The sequence below is a fragment of the Chenopodium album genome, chromosome 23 (assembly GCF_948465745.1).
Source record: "Chenopodium album chromosome 23, dcCheAlbu1.1, whole genome shotgun sequence".
Taxonomy (NCBI): Eukaryota; Viridiplantae; Streptophyta; class Magnoliopsida; order Caryophyllales; family Amaranthaceae; genus Chenopodium; species Chenopodium album.
In genome coordinates this window covers 25,008,234-25,028,766 of record NC_137856.1, presented here as the reverse complement: position 1 = coordinate 25,028,766, position 20,533 = coordinate 25,008,234, and the positions used below count along the sequence as shown (strand labels likewise).

The following is a 20,533-nucleotide window of genomic DNA, read 5'->3' as shown; positions in this document are numbered from 1 at the left end:
CAGTTTTTTTTTTTTTTTTTGGATTAACCTTTTCCTTTAGAGTCCTAGTGGACTCAAGTAGGTACAATCCAAGAATTTCTCAATACATAGCACCTTTTCTTTTTTCTTTTTTATATTGGATTTGGTACCTAAAAAAATAATTTACAATCACATTTAGATTTGTCCCTAAACATGGTTCACTTATCCCTTCCAATAATGATCTATAAACACTTTACAAATTCCGTAAAAGACTTGTTAACGGCTCCTATTTTATCCTTGTAGCTAATCGAATTGTGTCAAGTACGACTCATATGACACATACAACGATTTTGATTTAACATAGTGAAGCTGGTCGTTTTTCTTGCTAAAGGTGCTGACGATACTTTTGCAAGTGGTAACATTATTGAAGCAAGAGATGATGATTATTTTCTTAAACATGTTTCCCCTTTGAAATCCTCTAGTTGTAATAAACTTCTAGTTTTGCACCAGCTTAAAAAACAAAATGCTCCTTTGGCACCACAAATCCACAATTATGATCAACCAAGAAGAAGGATAAGAAGGAAAAGGGCAAAAGGAAAATAGTTTCCAAATAGTTTTGCCTAATTCTGTTAATATTTTTTTAAGGTAAATTTTGGGTGAGACGGACTCACGCGAGTCCACTATCATGTTTTTGGTGTTGCAGGCCTCGCGATCGGGTTTAGTTAGCCCGCGCCTTTTTATTGGACTTTTGTTATTGAGCCCGGTCTCACGTGAGTCCGGTCTCACACAAAACCTTTTGTTTTTTTTTTAATTTTTCCATCTTTGATTGATTGTGACTTAATGTGTTGGAAGACGACTCTAAGGCAACGAGCTTTGGTAATTGACTTTTTTGGAAAAAGGTTGTTGATAAAGAACTCCAACCCTTGGTAATAACACTGGGAATTAACTGATCTGCCTAAAGGATGCAGGCCCAAATTTTTTATAAGAAATACCACTTCAAATGCGAGACTACAGCTGGGATTCAAAAGAGATCAGACTGTAAAATACGAAGTATCAAGTATGTAAGAAGGTAGCTAAAAGCCTGCAACACTGCAATAAGTTGAAACCTTAATATCCATTATGTTGACTGTGAATGATGTCCACCTAAATTATGTTGCAGATACAATACATCGTTACAACTCTTACAAGTGTCATCTCAAAGTATAACTCAAAATCTCAAATATAGGAAATAAAAAAAGCCTGATATTGATAAATATACAAAAAATAACAGTCAGTTCACCAAGTTGTTTTCCTACTTTAACCCAAAACAAGCTGCACTGTGATAAGTGTTTCAGTCTGGCTCCCTTAGCTTCTTCAGCAAAAGACCGGAAACAAGCAAAGTTCAATACAAAGCTCACTTGAGACATTAGCTTTTCTGCAACGCCCGGTCAATTGGTTCTTGAAAATATTGAAGTGCTATAAATACTGCTTCCTGTTTTCCAAAAGTTACAGTTTCAGATACAGAATGAATAACTACAATGATATTGCTATCACTCTTTCTACCTTTGAGACTTTGAGCAATAAGTGATGGATATAAATATTTTACCTCTGATCTAATTGTACGGCTCCCTTGATGGGGGCATAAATTCAAATATGAATGGAAGACCTCTTTTGCATCTTTTCCCTGTTCAAATGGCGAATATCATTACTAGAAATGAGATATGAACTCTTATGTGCAAAGGAGCAAGGCTCAATGAAAGATAGGAATGTAAACTTCAATTTCTTTTATTATTTATGTTATTTTTTATGGAAACCCAAACGTTGATCGTAATGCTTGCAATCAAGTAGGAATGGTCAAACCAAGCTAACAAGCAGAGCTGATCAATGAAAGATATATATCCCAATCCACCAGTGATTATCATATAGACCTTACCTTTAATTTCTTGTCCTTGTCAATGCATTCTTCCAAACCAGCGAGGCCACCAAATGTGATCAAAAGGTGCCTGAATGTGAAACAGAGCAATGAGATTTGCATAATCTTACAAATGACCAAGACACATAAATTGGTGAGATTGTTGAAAACAAGAAAAGCCAGTTAATAATCATTGTTCCACATGCTGAATCGAGAAGAAGTATACAAGTAGCACTATTACTATAAGTTTGTTTCACATTGCATGACAAAAAGAAACCAACTATAAGGGCACCAAATAAAAGATGAAGTAGCCATTGCCTTTTATCATATTGATTGCACCCTTATGATTAAGTAAAAGTTCTTTAAAACCTCTGCCAACTCTAAAACAACTGAAAGATTAAAAATTGAAAAAAGAAACACACCTAAACTCAGGTATACAAAGCTCAGATGACTTGACAACCTGGCCGTGCTCTGAAGTTCCAATCACATAGTCATAACCACCCTACAAGCAAAGATAAAGCACATACAATTACGATGAAACAAAAGACCTGATAAGCTTCCACAACTCTTCAAACAAACATAACTTGTAGTACCTCAAATGAGCAGTTTTCAATAACAGAGCTTAAATTTGGAGCATATCGCACTTTATATCCCCAGTACATGCCCTCTTCTTCTCTAGGAGTAGTAGATTGGACAACCTGGTGTAATGTCCCTTCAAAGACCACATGGTATCATAATCTTAGAAGCAATACATAGAAAACTCTGCAAACAGGACCAAGGAATCTATTCTCAGATCACATAAGCATAGAATTTTTCTCAATTAACAACTATCTACATGAGCAGACAACTGCTAAAAGCATCATCCACCTAGTGATCTGACTGATTTCCTAATTATTATCAAGGATAAAACCATCTAATTCAAAGATGACTAAGGTAATTAAATTCCATGGTGACAGAAAGCTATTACAAATATCAAAGACCAAAGAAAATACAATAAAATATAAAGATTCAGCAATACTAGGTACAATGAATGAAAGGTTACACATTGAATGAATACCAGTACTCAAATTACGGTCATTCCCCATGGCAACGGTGACTCTTATTCCAGGTCCAAGAACTTTTTCAATAACAATATTCTGCATCAAAAACAGAATTAAATTAGAAGCATAACAAAGCCATGCACTTTGAAAATTGAGATCTTATTGCTCAATTTGAGATGTATCAATGAGATACATATATTTATTTTCAATCTTATATCTTCAACAGTTAGTACCCATACATCAGAGATGCAGATGGGGATTCTAAAGAGGTAAAAAAATGAATGCAACCTTAATTAGTAAAATAGTTGTTCCCAGTAAACCAGTAGAAAAGAGAGACCACAGAGTATATGTCAAGATCTTGCATCAAATGTAGTCTCAATTCTCAGCTTATGTCAAGATCTTACTGAAAATGTATTAGTATTCAAGTCAACTGAATATTAGTACACCACATACTCTTATGCAAATAACATCATGCATCATCTAAACAGCTGTGAAACGAAGACATATACAGCAGATCATGATCGAGATCCCAAATCCAGACACGAATTCTTCAGACCAAAACTAAATAGCCCCTGACCACCATAATAAACCCACATATGCATTCAAATTGGCAGTTAGATGGTGAAACTTAGATTCAAACATTTGCATATGAATGAACAGGCTAAATATGGTTTTCCTTTCTGCCGTCCAGGCTTGTTTCTAGGGAAGTAATTCTATTTACCAGGATATCACCTACCATTCACTTTTTTTTTTCATTCCTTATAATGCACAATTAAGCTAATTGATAGCAAAAAAGAATTGATTTTGCAAAGTGAAGGTTAAAGTTCCAACTCACCAAATTTGCAGTGTGTAAATCATATATAAGTCAATAAAATAAGCACATAAATGAACTTTATGATAGAAAGATGTTGAAAAAATGCATCCATTAAAAGTTTAGAGCTGATGCAGTTGAGATTTGTGGTGGTCCAAGGCCTCAGTACAGTATCGTCCTCTCATTCACTACTAAATTTGCAACCATTGTTTTGTATCTTAAATTGCAATGGCTATCCTACGATTGCTACCTACACAGGCCATTTGTTATGTGGATTAAAAGGGGTGGGAATGCGAATTATATCCCAACATGACAAATTCCTCTGTTTGTTTTAAGGAAATGGTAAATGAATTCCCACTCAGTTACCACATTTCTATTACCTGGGGGTGCTGGTAATTGGGAAGGGAATTGAGAGGGTTGGAAAATGAGGTTAAATGACAAAATTGTCATTAATGAGGAAAGGAAGGAGGAAGGGGAAAGATAATGAGTAAGGTAATGATTTAAATTTATTATGAGATATCAATGTATTCCTAGCAACAACCCACAACCAAACATGGGATTTTTTCTCACCTTCATCAAATCCCAACAACCAATTCCCAATGCGAAATGCCCCAAAAGTGTCCAGGTTGGATGACAATTGGCCTGATATTAAAATGCATGTTCCTAAGGGTTTACCTTAGAAGCTTAATAATAACTTCCTTCCATTCTGCCTTATATACAATCCTATAGCCTGCTTTGTACTCAGATAGTTTTAGGGTTTATAAAATTAATTTTATACTCCCACTCTTCCAGGCCCCTTAACTATATGTCAAACATCATATGTACAGCAGACCTGCAGCACAAAGCACATGTTGCAACATGCAAATAAAAGGGACCTGTATAAAAACCAAATTCACATGGAGACTACAAAGTTACACACCCCCACAACTTTGAAAATTTTCACTTCCTGCAACTAATTCGCAACCTCCAAAGACATTTTTATCTTTGTTGCACTGTGCTTTCATCGTAAAGACCCCAAAACTGATCCTAGAAACATCTGCAATGACAAAATAAAATCTAAAGCCTAAAGTTGCATGTAAGGAGCTAAAACATCCATCTCTCGTACCACAATCCAGTTTTAAGAACAAAGATTGAAGATGGATAAGGGTTTTAAGATGCATGAAGCACATCGAAGCAACAGGGAACCAAGCACCTATGCAGTAGAAGAGCGGTGAAACCTTGGCAAGGTTCAATATGTAGCTGAGAGAAATAATCATTAAGAATCTTATGTTACTAAATAAGCAGCTAAATCACAAAACTTTGCCATAGCATTGTGTACAGACTGTACACTCATACATACAAAGAATACTAAATTCCATTATTTTATTTTGTTGTCTTTTTCTTTATTTTGGAACATAAAAAGACAGCGGAATAAGAGGCAAACAGGGTTTAACAGGCATCAAAGCACCATAGAGGTAATCATCCTCAGCAACTTGGTACCCATCATTAAAATTTTATCTTATTTCAAATGAACAAATGGTTCACAAAATTATGAGCATGTTATTTGTGTAATTCAAATAATAAACATTGGGTTCATCTATTATGAATACATAGTTCTGAGACAACAAACACTTTTGTTGTTACTTTAGCAATGAAATTAAGCATACAATTCAAATAAAATGAAAGTTAAAAGCGTGGTCATGAAGTATATGTTCATTATATTGAAAACAGGATCACAATGGCATCGTGAACTCAGAGGAAAGATATAATAACTGCTCCATGAAGGTCTTAGATACTCTTTCAAATATATTCTTCACAAAATTCGTTAAAAGCTAACTTTTAAAGATAAGATGTCTGTTACTCTTTCGGTAATTGGGAAAAAAAAGTGACTGCTAAGGAGTGAATAGGGGAAAGAGGGGCATCACATCCATCAATGAAGATCATACAGCTAAGAGCGTCAAGTCTCTGGTTTGATTACTCCAAATGAGCAAAAAGATATATTACTATGGTGAGTATGGTGTACAAAGAGAGAAAAGGCACTAAGGAACAAAAGGCCAATGAAAAAACTCAATTGGTAGAATTTAAAGCCTGGAGTAAAAACATGATGCATAATCAAGAAACAAGACATCTATGAGCATCATGTTAAAAATTTTCTCCTTATCTAACTATATTGAACATACAACATACCTCATCAAGACCCACATCTACCAATGTACCAACAGAGTTTGGAGCTTTTTCTTCCAAAGTCACACCTGTCATAGTTACCGAATATGAAATAGGATTATAACAGGAATCATAAATTAACAACACATATATGAAGGCAGCCATGCATGAACACAAGCATGACCCCCTCTCCTTCAAAACACAAAGACAACTCCCAAACACAAAGACAACTCCCAGAGACATAGACTTGCGAAAGACATGATCTTGTCACTCCAATTTGATCGATAAATCAAAGCAAATGATCATGAAATATGGCAAACTTTACTCAAAATATCTACTACCTCCGTTTCACATTTTTGCAACTTTAAAGGGTGCACGGACTCCTAAGCAAAATTTGTTTGTGAGTGTAAGATAGAGAGAGAAAAATAGGAACGCATGTGATGAGGAGAGAGAATGAGAGAAATGACAACCTAAAAGGAAAGAAAACATTAGTTGCAAATAATGTGTAGCATTAATTTTTGGCAAAAGTTGCACAAATTATGAAACGGAGGTAGTAGAAAAGAGATTTAGAAACACATCTACAAATGTTCAATTTTATGAATCCCATAAACAACAATTTTATCTTCATCACTTGTTAGCGGATTTTGTGTACCTCTCTCCATGACTCTCTAGTTGAACATACAGGAATATAATGCCTTCTTACTAACCAATGCAACCTACATAAACATGATTGTCTTGGTTACACTTCTAACTACCCGTTTTAAAATATTTATTTGCAATTATCACCCTACTCCAAATGTAAACCGTTCTCATAAACACATTGTAAGTATGACAAAGAATGCTGAACCCATATCAAATAACTAACCACCATATAGAAACAGGACAACCAACACAAACAATTCACATAATGTTCAAGATCAAAAGCATTTCCACAAGTTAAAAGTTTACAACATCCATTCTACTAAGTTAATAGCAAGCACATAATCTCCAAAATAGAACAACCTAAAAATTCATGCAAAAGAACCATCTCAATTAGAACTTTTCAAATTACAAGATTATATCAAAGGCAATCCCCTACCTTCTCTATAGGAAGCCCATTCGTGCTTGCGAAGATGATGCGGCGCATCAAGTGGTGGTAACAAGCCCTAACCAAGATCATTTCATTTAATCAGAGCTACTTCAACAACAAAAGCAGGGGCAAACTATGCAATGACAATCAACAAAAACAACTCTTACCACAAATCTTAAGCAACTATGTCTTGTAAAAAGAGTCTTCCTAAGATACTGTGGCGTTTCGAGGTAGCGTAAAATTCTAATAAAAAACGCTGCATTACTTTTATCCCCTTCTGAAGTTCCCACAGTAGTAGGATCATCCATTGAACTTCCATTATTATCAAATACCACAATCTATTCATACAAAACACAATTAAACACCTAAAACTCTCAATTAACTCGTAAATTACTCGAAAAATACAGGATGATTCAAACCTCATCAATTCGATAAATTGTGGCGGCTCGAGCAATTTGTCCTGCAAGCTGAAAAATACCCACAAAAATCAGAGAAAAATTACAGTGACACAAAAAGAGAATTATAGAGAAAGAGGGGAATACCCGAGTGGCGAGTTCGTGAGATTGAGCGTTTCCAATGATTGTACTAGGAATAGCGATGCTAACAGTGGGGATGGTTTTTTGTTGATGGGTATTTTGGTTGTTGTCTTTGTTTCGTTTCTTCTTCTTCCTCTTTGGTTCTTCTTCAGGTTCGACGTCGCCATTGATGAGCTTGGAGGTACCATTAAAGGGGTTCTCTTGTTCAGCTTCATCTTGGGAATGGAGTTTTTCCTTTTTCTTCCCCATTTTCTCTTTACCTAAGAATGTAGAATGAATGTTGCAGTTTGAGTTGAGCAGGGGGTTTGGGGTTTTGGGTTTTGGAAACAACTCAAGAGTCAAGAGTTCAACACTGCTTGCTTCGAGTTGTGGACTTGTAATGGGCTGTCGAAGGGAGGGCCCGGAGGGCTAAGTAAAAAATTTATAACTCCATAGCTAAAATGTTGCAAATTTTTTTTTTTTTTTGAATCGTAGAAAATAAATGGTTATTACTACATGGTCATTTTCATAAAGTTCAATTTGCGCCATACTCTATTGGATTTATTTTGAAAAACAAATAAAAATCAATTAAGTTAAGTGGTCCATTTATCTTGGAAATTATTTTTCCATGATTAAGTAAACTTACTGCCCATTATCCCACTAACTTAGAAAACCACTCATAACCAACTCACGTAAAATAGAAGTTTTTGATGGAATAACTCTCTATATATATGTCTTTCAACGTGGGTCTTATCACGGCTACAAGGTCACAGCATCCAACTCTCAAAAATACATAACACCATCAAAAGTAAGAGTGAGAGTCCAGCATCAAAGTTGAACTCATAAATTACGCTTCTGCAATAATGAATTTTATATATGTTAATAATTCAACCTATAAACATGTTGATTTCATTATTCATAGTTTACATTTGGTATCAGAGCCATGTTCATCTTCTATCTTGCTAAATCAAGAATTATTTTTGCCTCTGCCGTGTATTTTGGATGATGGTGCTGCAATTATATATTTACATATCTATACAATTAAGTATGCATATACTCTGCATGCATTGTTTCAACAATTGTATAATTTGCTTGCATTTATCTTGCTACTTAATTAGATTATGTAATTAACTAAAATAGAAATGGGAATGTATTAGTGCTATTGCTGTAAGAATGTTTTCGATGTGCAACAAATTAATAGTTAGCATGATGCTCAATTATTTGCATATTTTATTAATTTTGCGATACATAATTGCTTAAGCAGTTTACTTTAGTAATTTGTTGTTCATTTTGGACCAATTAAATAATGAATTAAATTATGTAAATGTCATGTGATTTAAAATTTTATTAATTAGGAAGTAGCCACAACACCTTTATATATTAAAATTTTATTTAGAAATCTCATGTGGAAACTAGAAATTTGTTTATAATTAATCATCTATGATATGATAAGACTTACCCACATTAGAATGATTAATTAGAGTGAAATAATGAACTTTGTTTCTTAAATGTCCCACGGGAAATTAAGAAATTGACACAATTTAATAGCTTTACTATATGATTATTATATTATATTCATCTAATTGAGTAGAACTAGTTGCGGATCTTGAAGTTTTTTTTTTTTGGGAGGGGGGGGGGGCAATTAATTCTAGCATAATTATACGTCCATTAGTGACTTAATTTATTTATTATCAATACATCAAATTCACCAAATTTAAGCATTGAAAAAAATAAAAACTAGTTGTCAAATGATAGATATTAGTGAAGAAATAAAGAATGAGATACCGAAGGCAAAATGTACTCCATACTTTCAAGTGAGCGATTTTTAACCTTTTTTTTAAGACAACGATTTATTAACATTGATAACCGTCTTGTCTCATAAATTTATAAATTTGCTTTTGAGTGCTCAAAGTCTAAAACTAATCAAACTATCAAATAAATGTAATTGAAAAAAAATTAATTAAAACTGAAAAATTGTAAAAAGTTGAAAATAAAAAAAATCAAACAATACGGAGTAGTTCATAACAATAATATCAATGATTTGATGCAAAACAAATTAAAACAAAACTTGATGTTGTTCAAGGTGCAAATACTTTATCAAGAAAAGAATGAGCATAGTAAAAGAGGGGAAGTGTTTAAGGATTGTTAGTGATTTATTGGGATTTGGTAGTTATAGTAGGAGTAGTAGATTAGTACTCATAATATAATTTGTATTTAGCCTTCTTAAGAAAATAAAAACAAAGTATATAATTGGACCTTTACCTAGTACTCTACTTGTGTACAATTTTTTTCCCCAAAATCTTTCAGGGCCAAGCCCCTTCAAGCCTCAATAACATCCGCCCCTGAGTAGAACTTTATCCCACAGGCAAGTTTTATGTCACTAGATTTATTTACTTTGTGCATGATTTACATTGGCAAATCATGGTTTTAGTTTGAGTCAAAATATTGATATTAATAATCTTTTATTTTTATTTTCATTGTTACTATAGTTTTACTTGAAAATATTTCTGATGTCAAATGTGACATTCCTAAACTAAGGGGTGATAACTATAAGGTGTGGAAAGAAAGAGTGCTACTCCAATTAGAATGGATGGATATTGACTATGGTATAAGTAAAGATGAACCACCCGCCATAACGGAGGATAACACTTAAGATGCAATTAGTCTTTATGAAAAATGGGAAAGATCTACCCGTCTCTCCGTTATGTTCATTAAGACTAAAATATGTGCTAGTACTCGTGGTTCTGCCGATAGGCATACTAATGTTAAAGAACTCATTAAGGCCATTGATGAGCAGTTTGCAACTTCTAACAAAGCTCTTGCTAGCACCTTAATCATGTAGCTTTCATCCATAAAGCTTACTGAGACCAAGGTAGTGTGTGATTGCATTATGCGCATGAGGGATATAGCAACTGAACATAAGGATTTGAAAGTTACCATGTTTGACTTTTTCCTAATGCATTATATTCTATGCTTTCTTCCTGACCAATACGTCCCTTTTAAAGTCTCTTATAACACACATAAAGATAAATAGTCAATCAATCAACTTATGACCATGTGTTTTCAAGAGGAGGGAAGATTGGCAATGGAAGAGGGTGAAAAGGTGAATCTCACAACTTTTGAAAAGAAGAAAAAGTATCACACTAAGTGATGAGTCATATTTATATAGAGTTTATAGGCACGTTTATGCTAATTTTTTTAGTTGTTTTTTGAGTCTTTTGTTTCTTTTTAGGTTGCAAATTCATAAGTTGTTCATTTTGTGCTCTATTACGCTTTGTTTGTGTTTTCTTAATGTTTCAGGTAGTTTCTATAACTATTTGGACGCTTTCGGAGTAGTTATGGAAGAATCAGACAATAAAAGGATGAAACGTCGATGAATTGAGGTCGCTCAATGAAGTATATGTGATTGTGGAAGCTTAGTATGAGATAAATATGTGTGAAGAATGAATATAGCATCCACAAAGGTCGTTATGCACTTTACGGAAACGAATTTGAGTTAGTAACGAAGTTAAACGATGGTTTACATAGTGTCAAAACTGACCTTTGTTCACTCTTTTGATCATAACTTGAGTTCTACAAATCGGATCGTTGAGATTCAAATTGCATTGGAAACTAGACTTAAAGAGCTTTCATTTTATAGGTCACACGCCCCGAGAAGACTTCTAGAACAGAAGTTATAGGCATTTTAATCTGAGCCATGCAGTCAGCGATGAAGTGCAGCACCCGCGGCCACCCCTGCGCCCCTGTCCCGCGACCAATCGGCACCAGCAGGTGCTACTGCCAGCCCGCGGCCAGCAACCTGCGCCCGCAGGTTTTGGCGAGCAGCCCGTGGCCTTCGTTGATTCACGTCCTTCGACCTTGCTTACGGTTTTGTGCCACGTCATCTTCTATTATCCAATAGTAATTCAACTTATGTAATCTTTATTTTCTTATTTCTTTTTAGATTAGTTTTAGGATAATTTAAATAATCAAGGGATAATTATTTTCCCTTATGCCTTTTACATCTTTTTTATTTTACGTTCGTTTTAGTTTTCTCTCGAACCCTAGTTTCTCATGGCATCTCTATGGATTCTTCCATGGATGATTATTGGGTTTATTATTTCAATTCATTGAGGTATTTTATTTCTATTTCTTGTTTTTAATATGTTTTATTCCTTAGATTTAGTTTTAATTATTTATTTTATGCTTGAGTAGTTTATTTCTAGGGTTTGGGAATCCATGTTTATATTATGAATCTTGATTGATATTATTAATATTTGGATTATTGATTTCTCTAATTGATAGTGTTTTATTGTTAATCTTGCAACCTGATCAATTGTATGATTAATTCATGTTAATAAGAGTTTGAATCGAAAGATCTTACTTTTAGAGGCTTACCTACAATTAGCAATTCTGATTATGTTAGCGACCAAACTACATATGTTGAATTAAGAGCGTTAAGACCAGACCGTAGGCTTAGCGATTGCTCTAGATAATTGATTTATTAAATTGTTATTGATTTTTGATAGATTTAGAACTATAAACATGGTGAACCATAACCCTAGGTCCTTTTATTAATTGTTTTATTTTTTTTTTTTTAATTTAGACTACTTCTCTTTCCCAATTTCTTGACATAGGTTAGTTTCTCCAATTTCTTAGAGGTTAGATTAATACCATCTCCCTGTGGATTCAACCCTACTTACCCTACTACATTGTTAGTTGATTTTGTTAGGAATTTATTTTTGACAGGTGTATGACAACCTATCAAATTTTGGCGCCGTTGCCGGGGAGACGGCTTAATTTTATTTAGCTTCTTATTTTGGTGAGACTAATCTGTATATATATATATATTCTTATTTTTATTGTGTATATACTTACTTTTTGTTTTACTCATATTGTGTTTTCATGGAGTGGTATGATTATAATTCGTATGGGATGAATGTTCTTAATTATCAAGGGCAATATGATTATAATTCTGGGTATTATAATGCTAATGTTTCTATGTTTGATGCATCATATGATTATCAAAATTCACAAAATATATGCATGAATTCCTGTGAAAATTCTTATTACCCTAGTGAGTCTTATATGCATGATTTTAATTCCTCTTACCAATCCCAAGTGGATAATTATACTCAACCCAATTCATCGGAGTGTAGGGAACTTTTCAATATGATGAATGAGTTTATTGTTAATCAGCATGAAGAACTTAATGAATTGATGCATGATTGTCAACGTATTTCAAAATCTATTGAATTACTTGCTGTGCAACAATATACTAACCAACAGGTGATACATGATGATAATGATATTGGTATTGAGGATTGTATTTCAGTGGAGGAAAGCGCTAATTTGACTCATGATATTTACTCCCTGTCAAGTGAAAGTACAATAGAGGAAAATAATTTCCCATCTATTTATGATTCTGATGGTGAAAATTTTTGGAATGACGATATAGAAGTAGTGGAGAAGGAAGAACAACCAATTATTGTGAAGTCCTTGGTTGAGAAACCATTGGTTTTGGATCTTTTGGTAGTTGAAGATCTTGTTGACAAGCTTATTCATGAGGGTGAAGTTGAAGGTAAAAGCATAGGTAAAAACATTAATGTCGAGCCTAACATATCTCCTCTTTATATCCCGTTTTCCCAGAGGCTTGATCTAGTTCCTTCATTCACTATGTCAAATCCTCCATACTTTCTCAAAATGTCTCCATTTCATGATACACTTGGTCATGTGGACCTTGATGATTATTCAAAAAGGTCTACATTGCCTAAGGGGCAAACAGGGGTAAGGTGTATACATTCTTTTTCTTTTTATTTTAACTTTTCTTTTTCCGATTATTTTTCTTTAATTTTTTTAAACCCTCTGTATTTCAAGATTTGTGTGCTTGCTATCAAGCCATATATGGTGCTCAATGATATGTTTGCAGGGGCATATGATAAGTTACTCAAGGCATTGGATTCTTCCGATTGACGAATTGAGTAGGGTCGTGCGGGACCTTAAAAACCAGCGCTAATTGGGAGGCAACCCAATTTCCTTTTTGTTTTCTTTTTTTGCTACTTCCTATTTCTATTTCTTTTTTTTTCGTTTTTTTTAAATAATAATGCTAATGTGTGTTCAAGTGATGAAATCTTTTGCTAGGTACAAACATTGCTAAGTTGCGTACTTGGCTACGTCGGCTACCCAATTACAACTACCAATTGTGGTGGAGGTGTCTATACCCTTGACGCTCCCTTCGCTTACCCACCCCTTGTGAGTTGTGCCCCTCCCTCATTTATGTTTTAGTTTCCTCTTTGTTCACATTGAGGACAATGTGATGTTTAGCTTGGGGGAGGATAATTGTCATCATCACTTTATACATGTTAGTTGTGTTTTAGCCTAATTTTTATTGCTTTGTAGGTGTTGTATGGTTTGTACCATTCACTAGGAGTGGGAGTTTACATACAACGAAAAACAGTGTATTGCTTTCTTAGTTATTTTTAAGTTGTTTTAATAGTGCATACTTGTGTCCATTTTTCATATATTTGACTTCGAACCGTGTGCAGATTTGGTTTGACTCTCTTGAGCTTCTTTTGATCTTAGTTATAATTCTAAAATTCAGTCGGTTTGTGCTATACATTGCTAACTGCTTAACATTGGGTGAACCAATTGAATGGTTTGTGGAAAGATTGGTTGTCCCATATCAAGTATAGCTAGTGTAGACACCTAAAAATGTCTCCCCAAAACCAAGCCCGATGATGAACAACTTTTCACCGCCATTATTGGTCGGGTTGAGTATGTAATCTTTAGAGTACTTAAATCCATGTTCATTCCCAATAAATTCCTAAACTAACCCAATTCCTAACCCATTTCACCAAACCATAACTTATTTTCCTCATTTCGTGCCTTTAAACTCAAAATAATTCATTTCGTGTCCATTAAAATAATTCATTTCGTGTCCTTTTTATAAAAACGTTTTGAGCAGTTTATTTTGGTCCATAATCTGGGTCCAATGATTAAATATTTGGATGGGGCTTGAAAAGAGCTTTCCAACAATATATTATAAGCCCAAATCCGAGTTATAACGAATAAGTTATGGCTAAAATACTAAACTGAGTCCAAACCGAACCTAAGCCCACCTTACCTACGACCCAATGATCATGTGGAGGGTTCAAAGGATTTAATCCCACTACTAATCCAATTAGGATTAATTGGAAGCTTCTATAAGTTTCTAAAAGATCTTAATTATCCTTTTTGAAAAGATAAGATTAAAGAGTTTGAAATAAAATAAAAGTCCTCTAGTAATTCGATTAGAATTGAAAGACGAAAGTCAGATATTTTTTCGTGCTTCATAGTTTTTATATGATTCTTAAATGTAGCTCTTGAAATTATCTTTCCAATGATATATTATAATATTAATTCCGAGCTATAACGAAAAAGATATGAAAGAAATACGAAACTCTATCCAAAACTGACACCGTCCCACTATTTCGGCTATATATTTTATTCTACAAAATATTTTAATCTAATTCTAATTGGGTTAGAAAGTAGACTTCAAGAGCTTTCCAACGATATCTTATTCATCTTATTCCAATTTCTGGATCAAAAGATATGATAAAAACAAAAACCGCAAAAACTGCTGTCTATCGCAAGAGTTTTATCCGATTCGAATTCTTATCTTTTCTTGATTCGACCCCTCTTTTTTTCCTTATAAATAGAGGTCATATCTCCCCTTTTTCAATCATCAACAAGCTTGATCATCAAATCATTCTCTCTTCCTCTCTTCTACACCAAAAATTATTCTCTCTCCCTACACCAAAAATCATTCTCTTGCTCTAGCCTAAATTCTAGCCACACTACTCTCTCATTTTATATCCCTTAAGCACTCTAAAGAGTCCATACAATACCCAAAGTTCTATACTTAAATCAAGGCGTGAAAGGTAGAATTAACTGAGGGTTTGGACCAAATCAACTCTACCTTTTATTTAATTTAATTTCCATTTGATTTATATTTTTATTGAAGTTACTAACAATTTATTCATGATGTAGCAATTTAAAGGAACGCGTGGAATGTGAGTAATTAATTAATTACTCTTATTTTTATTTCTTATTGCTAGTATCATGATGAGGATTATTATTTGATTTGACTAACGCTATTATGGTTGAATTGCTTCCAATATTAATGTTTATTTTATTGTTATTATGATCACCATATTGCATGTTAAAGAGAATATGTAATTGAAAATCACGCCTAATAAGATAATTTGGACAACCGGTTTAGGTTCCTTTTTAATCTTGTTGTTTAATTAAGTGGTCACGATATTATAGAATTATATGTTGCATTAATATTCAACCAATTTAGCATAATAATAGTTTGGAGCAAATTGAATATTTTGTTTGTATGCCTTTGAGATCACATGAATACTTTTCATAATAAGAATCGAGTAGAGGCCAATACGGGCGAATGTGAATCCATGACTCACTTCGTACCATCATCCCCGATCCTCCTTTCGTGGTTCCGAACCATATTGAGTTAGTAATCTCATGGATTATGAATGGGGTGTAACCTTCACGGGTCAATCGTTGTTGCCTTTCGTTGTCCCTTAATCGTGGTTGCCTTAAATGATCCGTGAACGGTTTACAAGTTCCACAAAAACTTGTTGGCGGCTCCCTACTTTCCTTGTCCCTAATCGTGTCCCTAATCGTTATGTCAATTCCCACTTCCTATGAGTGCCTAGCATATTCACACCATGCTTTAACGTAGGCGCACTTCGAGCGACGCCTACAATTTGGCGACTCCACTGGGGAGGATTCTTGGTTATTTATCGATTTGAGTGATCGGTATTTAATTGAGATGAGTGGATGAGACTTGAAAGATTCTTGAATTGTATTCCTGCGATTTAATTGGCATTGTCACATATGCATATGCATATTAGGTTACCTATTTTTCCACAATAGTACGTGTTCTACGTACGTGGCTAGCCCGAGGGATTTAAGCTCTATCAACCCAAAAACGTTCATGACAATAAGGGTTCATCCGAGTTTTTAAATCCACCCAAACCATGGAGTCGAGTTCGATTTCATCACGAACTCGCGGAGCCGCCCGTTGGCATACACCCTCAAGGGAGGCTGCCTTGCTAACGCGTCCAAACTCTTAACCATGGTACCCTTTGACACCCAAAAGCTTGACCATAGTGGAACATAGATCTTGACTTTAGGTTGCGAACTTCATTGCATCATTCGTGACAATGTGCTTATGTGTGCATATTTTTATTTTATTTTTTCTTCTCTTTTTTTTTTTACTTATCAAATCTTTTTTTTTTTTGTTAGAGTCGAGTCATAGGATTTTTTTTAATTTATCTTGAGTCAACCCGGATTTTTATTCCCGTATCCTGCATAAGAGTCAACTTGTTTTGGTCATATCCGGAGTTCTAGAAAGAGTTACGTCTCGTGCCACCTATGGATCTGTAGCCCCGAGTTTTATCTTTTATTTGGCGTTGGTTTCGCCACAATCAGAGTCACAGAATAAAAGTTATAACCGATATACTACAGCCTGTCCAGTTTAGGTGTCTTTTTATTAGTGTGCAACCTCTTATATTTATTTCTTCGTGTCAAGGTAGTTTTAGCCAAGTCCTTTAATCCGTGTCAACTCATATAACATAGGATTATAGATTTTTATTTTTATTTATTTATTTATACCCATGAGTCCTAACTCTTCTAGAATTCCACTCATCTTTTTACTTTCTTGTGTTGTTTTGTGCTAACCTTAACATGTGTTCTTTGTCGTTGACTGTGGTTGATCTTATTTATGACTAACGATTACCAATGGACCGTTTTCACCTAGTAAATAGCATAAACATTAAAATTGGGCAAAATTAATCAAGTTAGTTTGTCTTTTAGTCTTTCGTGCTATTTGGTCCTTGATCCTTTGTTTTTCACAATGTCTTCATGTCTAGTCATGCAATCATACCACGAGTCTTATAAACTCACCTAATCATACATGTTGAGTCGTTGCACATACTTTGTCTTCGAGTTATGCACTATATTGCTTATAATCGTATACTAGGACCATGCATACGTCGTTTTTTGTCGTAATAGGAATGAGTAGAGTATTTCACATTGGTTTTGAAAATTTTTTCATACACTCTTCCTTTCCAATCCGAGTATTGAGTCAATGCATTAAGTGAGCTCATTTTGTTCCATATATAGTACTCGAGTTCAAGAATCACTAGGCAAGAGTTGGAAGAATAAGGGGAACGTCATTCCTTCCTTCTTTTCTTCTAATCAAAGCATCAGCAATAACAAATTTTTTGTCCCTCTTGGCGGTAACAAGTAATTCATAAGCATCTTTGAAGACGAAGCACAAGACAAGTTTCCATACAAGATTTCATGTTTTTTTTTCTTCTTTCGTTCCAACCCTTTTTCCCTAATAAGTCTAGTATATGTTCTCCTTATCCTTATGTCTCTATTTCCTTTGCATTCGATCATGTCATTCGCAAAAACAAAAACAAAAAAAAAAACCGTCGAACTAAACACAAGGTACACCAATGATTTGAGGCACCTTTGCAACCCTGTCATTCCCCTTAAACCATTTCAATCACATATCCATTTCTTCATCAAACACTTTGAGCCTCATCTAACGTTTGGCCTTAATTTCTTCAACCCACATTCACCTAACCATGGGATGGGAAGATGTGCAATTTGTGTAACATTCAAAAAGCAAGTTCAAATGAAAAAAAAGAATAAGTAAATAAAAAAAAAACAATGTCTAAAGGCAAGTGTTCCAATGTCTTTGATATGAACACGTCTCGAATTGCGTCTCTCATCGAGTGCTTGGTACCGTGCCTGAGAAACATGAATGCTAAGTGAGTGATGGACCGCATGATCCGGGATTGCCTACATTGATTCAAAAGAGCAAAAAAAAAAAAAAAAAAAAAAAGTGAAAAATAAAACTTGCGAATTTAAAATTTTCGAATACACAATTGCATATCTTGGGGGCTTCTCTCGAGTCTTGAGCCTTTTACCTTTTTTTTTTCCTTAAACCATCAGCTTAACTACATTACAACCCTTGAAAGACCTCTTTGAGGTGTACATACACTTGTGCAAAGCTCGGTTAGAGCTACGTTCGGCCTGATTCCTAACGGATACGTAGGCAACCTCACATCGAGGTGCGGCCACATTCATATTCATATCTATGCATGATTGAGTCAAAGAATATCCAATGCTTATCCCTTACCATTTAGAGCTAGACTTGGGGGCTTGAACCCACATCAGTTAGCTTACCTAGCCCAACGAGAGTCATCATCTTTGACTCTTCTCACATCTATTTCCATCACCACAACCTTTGCAGCCAACCTTAGTATCACTTTCACACACTTCAGTCACACATACATAGCCATATCATCCTTTCCTTTAAGAACCCTTTATCATGAAATCTTGTTTCAACACTATGCATGTCATCATCTTTCAAGACAACATTCATTAGAAAAAACATTGTATACTTGCCTAGCTTCCTGACCTGAGCAATATTCATTGTTTCACGCATCGCATAATGTGCTGAGCAACATTTATATATCAAAGATCTGTAATCATGCAAAGCATATCGTGCTTAGCTCCTTGACCTAAGCAACATTCATTATGCAATACACATCGATCACTTCATCTATATACGTGCTTAGTTTCCAGACCTAAGCGACATTCGAGATCATTTATGTACACAATATATGATGCTTAGCTCCATGACCTAAGTCAATTCATTTTCGCGTCACATGATGTAATTGTCCTTAGCCTCCCGGCCTAAGAACATACATCATGCATACATTATACTCAAGACGAGCAGTTTAATCTGACAAGAAGAAAATCCATACGATTCACTTCGCTTTGCTCAACGAGGAAGTTTTAAACTTCTTTGCCTTTTTCGTATTTTTCTTTTGGGGAAGTTCAAAAACTTTTTCAAAATTTTCTCATTGAGGGAAGTTCGGAAAAGAAACTTTTTTTTTTCATGTCTTTCTTTTTCGGGAGAAAGTCGGTACCCTCTACTCATGACAAAAATGACGGAATTTTTTTGCTTTTGCATCTTCGTTTGCTCGTGTTTACTCATACACTCAAATCATACATATACACACATACACAAAATCACAAGTCATACACATGTCATGTGATGTCGTGTCAAGTCAAACTTGGTCAAGTCGGTTGGTCAAGTCAATCATTATATACGAGTCCCTTGGCAAATTTTATTTTGCAGGCCTTACCTACAGCCCACGTCCGGGGACAAGCGGACCATTTATAGCCCACGTCCGGGGACAAGCGGACCAACTACAACCCACGTCCGGGGACAAGCGGACCATCTACAGCCCACGTTCGGGGACAAGCGAACCAATTACATCCCACATCCGGGGACAAGCGGACCATCCACAACCCACGTCCGGGGACAAGCGGACCAACTACAGCCCACGTTCGGGGACAATCGAACCATCATCATTTTACGGCGCAAGGTTCTCGATACACAGAGACTTGCAATTTCATCATCAGACAAGTTTTTCCTCAAGCATGGAAAATTTTCATCTGTCGACTTTCCTCAAGCATGGAAAGTATCTAAACCGGTGGGTTTCTTCAAGCATAGAAAACTGCTAACATCATCTGTCGACTTTCCTCAAGCATGGAAAGTATCATTCGGTGGATTCCTTCAAGCATAGGAAGCTACAAAACTCATTTGTCACCGATACACTGGTGTCAGATATGCCTTCTATCTCTTTAATCTTTTATCTGTGGAACTAACATTTTTCTGCAGGTATCGGCGTATACAGAGTGATTTAGGATCGCATAACGTCTTAAATCATTCTCCGTCCCTATCGACTACTTTGACTATCGTTTTCGAAACTGACGTTTCTACAAACTCAGTCAAAGTGGGGGCTTCTGTAGACACCTAAAAATGTCTCCCCAAAACCAAGCCCGATAATAAACAACTTTTCACCGCCATTATTGGTCGAGTTGAGTATGTAATCTTTAGAGTACTTAAATCCATGTTCATTCCCAATAAATTCCTAAAATAACCCAATTCCTAACCCATTTCACCAAACCATAACTTATTTTCCTCATTTCGTGCCTTTAAACTCAAAATAATTCATTTCGTGTCCATTAAAATAATTC

The 20,533-nt window shown here is 35.0% G+C and overlaps 1 protein-coding gene across 1 annotated transcript; it reads right to left on the bottom strand.

Moving 5' to 3' along the window:
• Positions 1 to 1,053: 1,053 nt before the first annotated feature.
• Positions 1,054 to 7,717, bottom strand: LOC145608819 (uncharacterized). The gene is made up of 11 exons (XM_081664414.1): positions 7,454 to 7,717; positions 7,331 to 7,378; positions 7,079 to 7,249; positions 6,921 to 6,987; positions 5,867 to 5,931; positions 2,907 to 2,985; positions 2,443 to 2,561; positions 2,272 to 2,351; positions 1,871 to 1,940; positions 1,544 to 1,621; positions 1,054 to 1,429 (listed from the first exon to the last, which is right to left on the bottom strand). The coding sequence occupies exons 1-11, from the start codon at positions 7,694 to 7,696 to the stop codon at positions 1,364 to 1,366; spliced, it is 1,086 nt and encodes a 361-aa protein (XP_081520540.1). The 5' UTR covers positions 7,697 to 7,717; the 3' UTR covers positions 1,054 to 1,363.
• Positions 7,718 to 20,533: the final 12,816 nt, after the last annotated feature.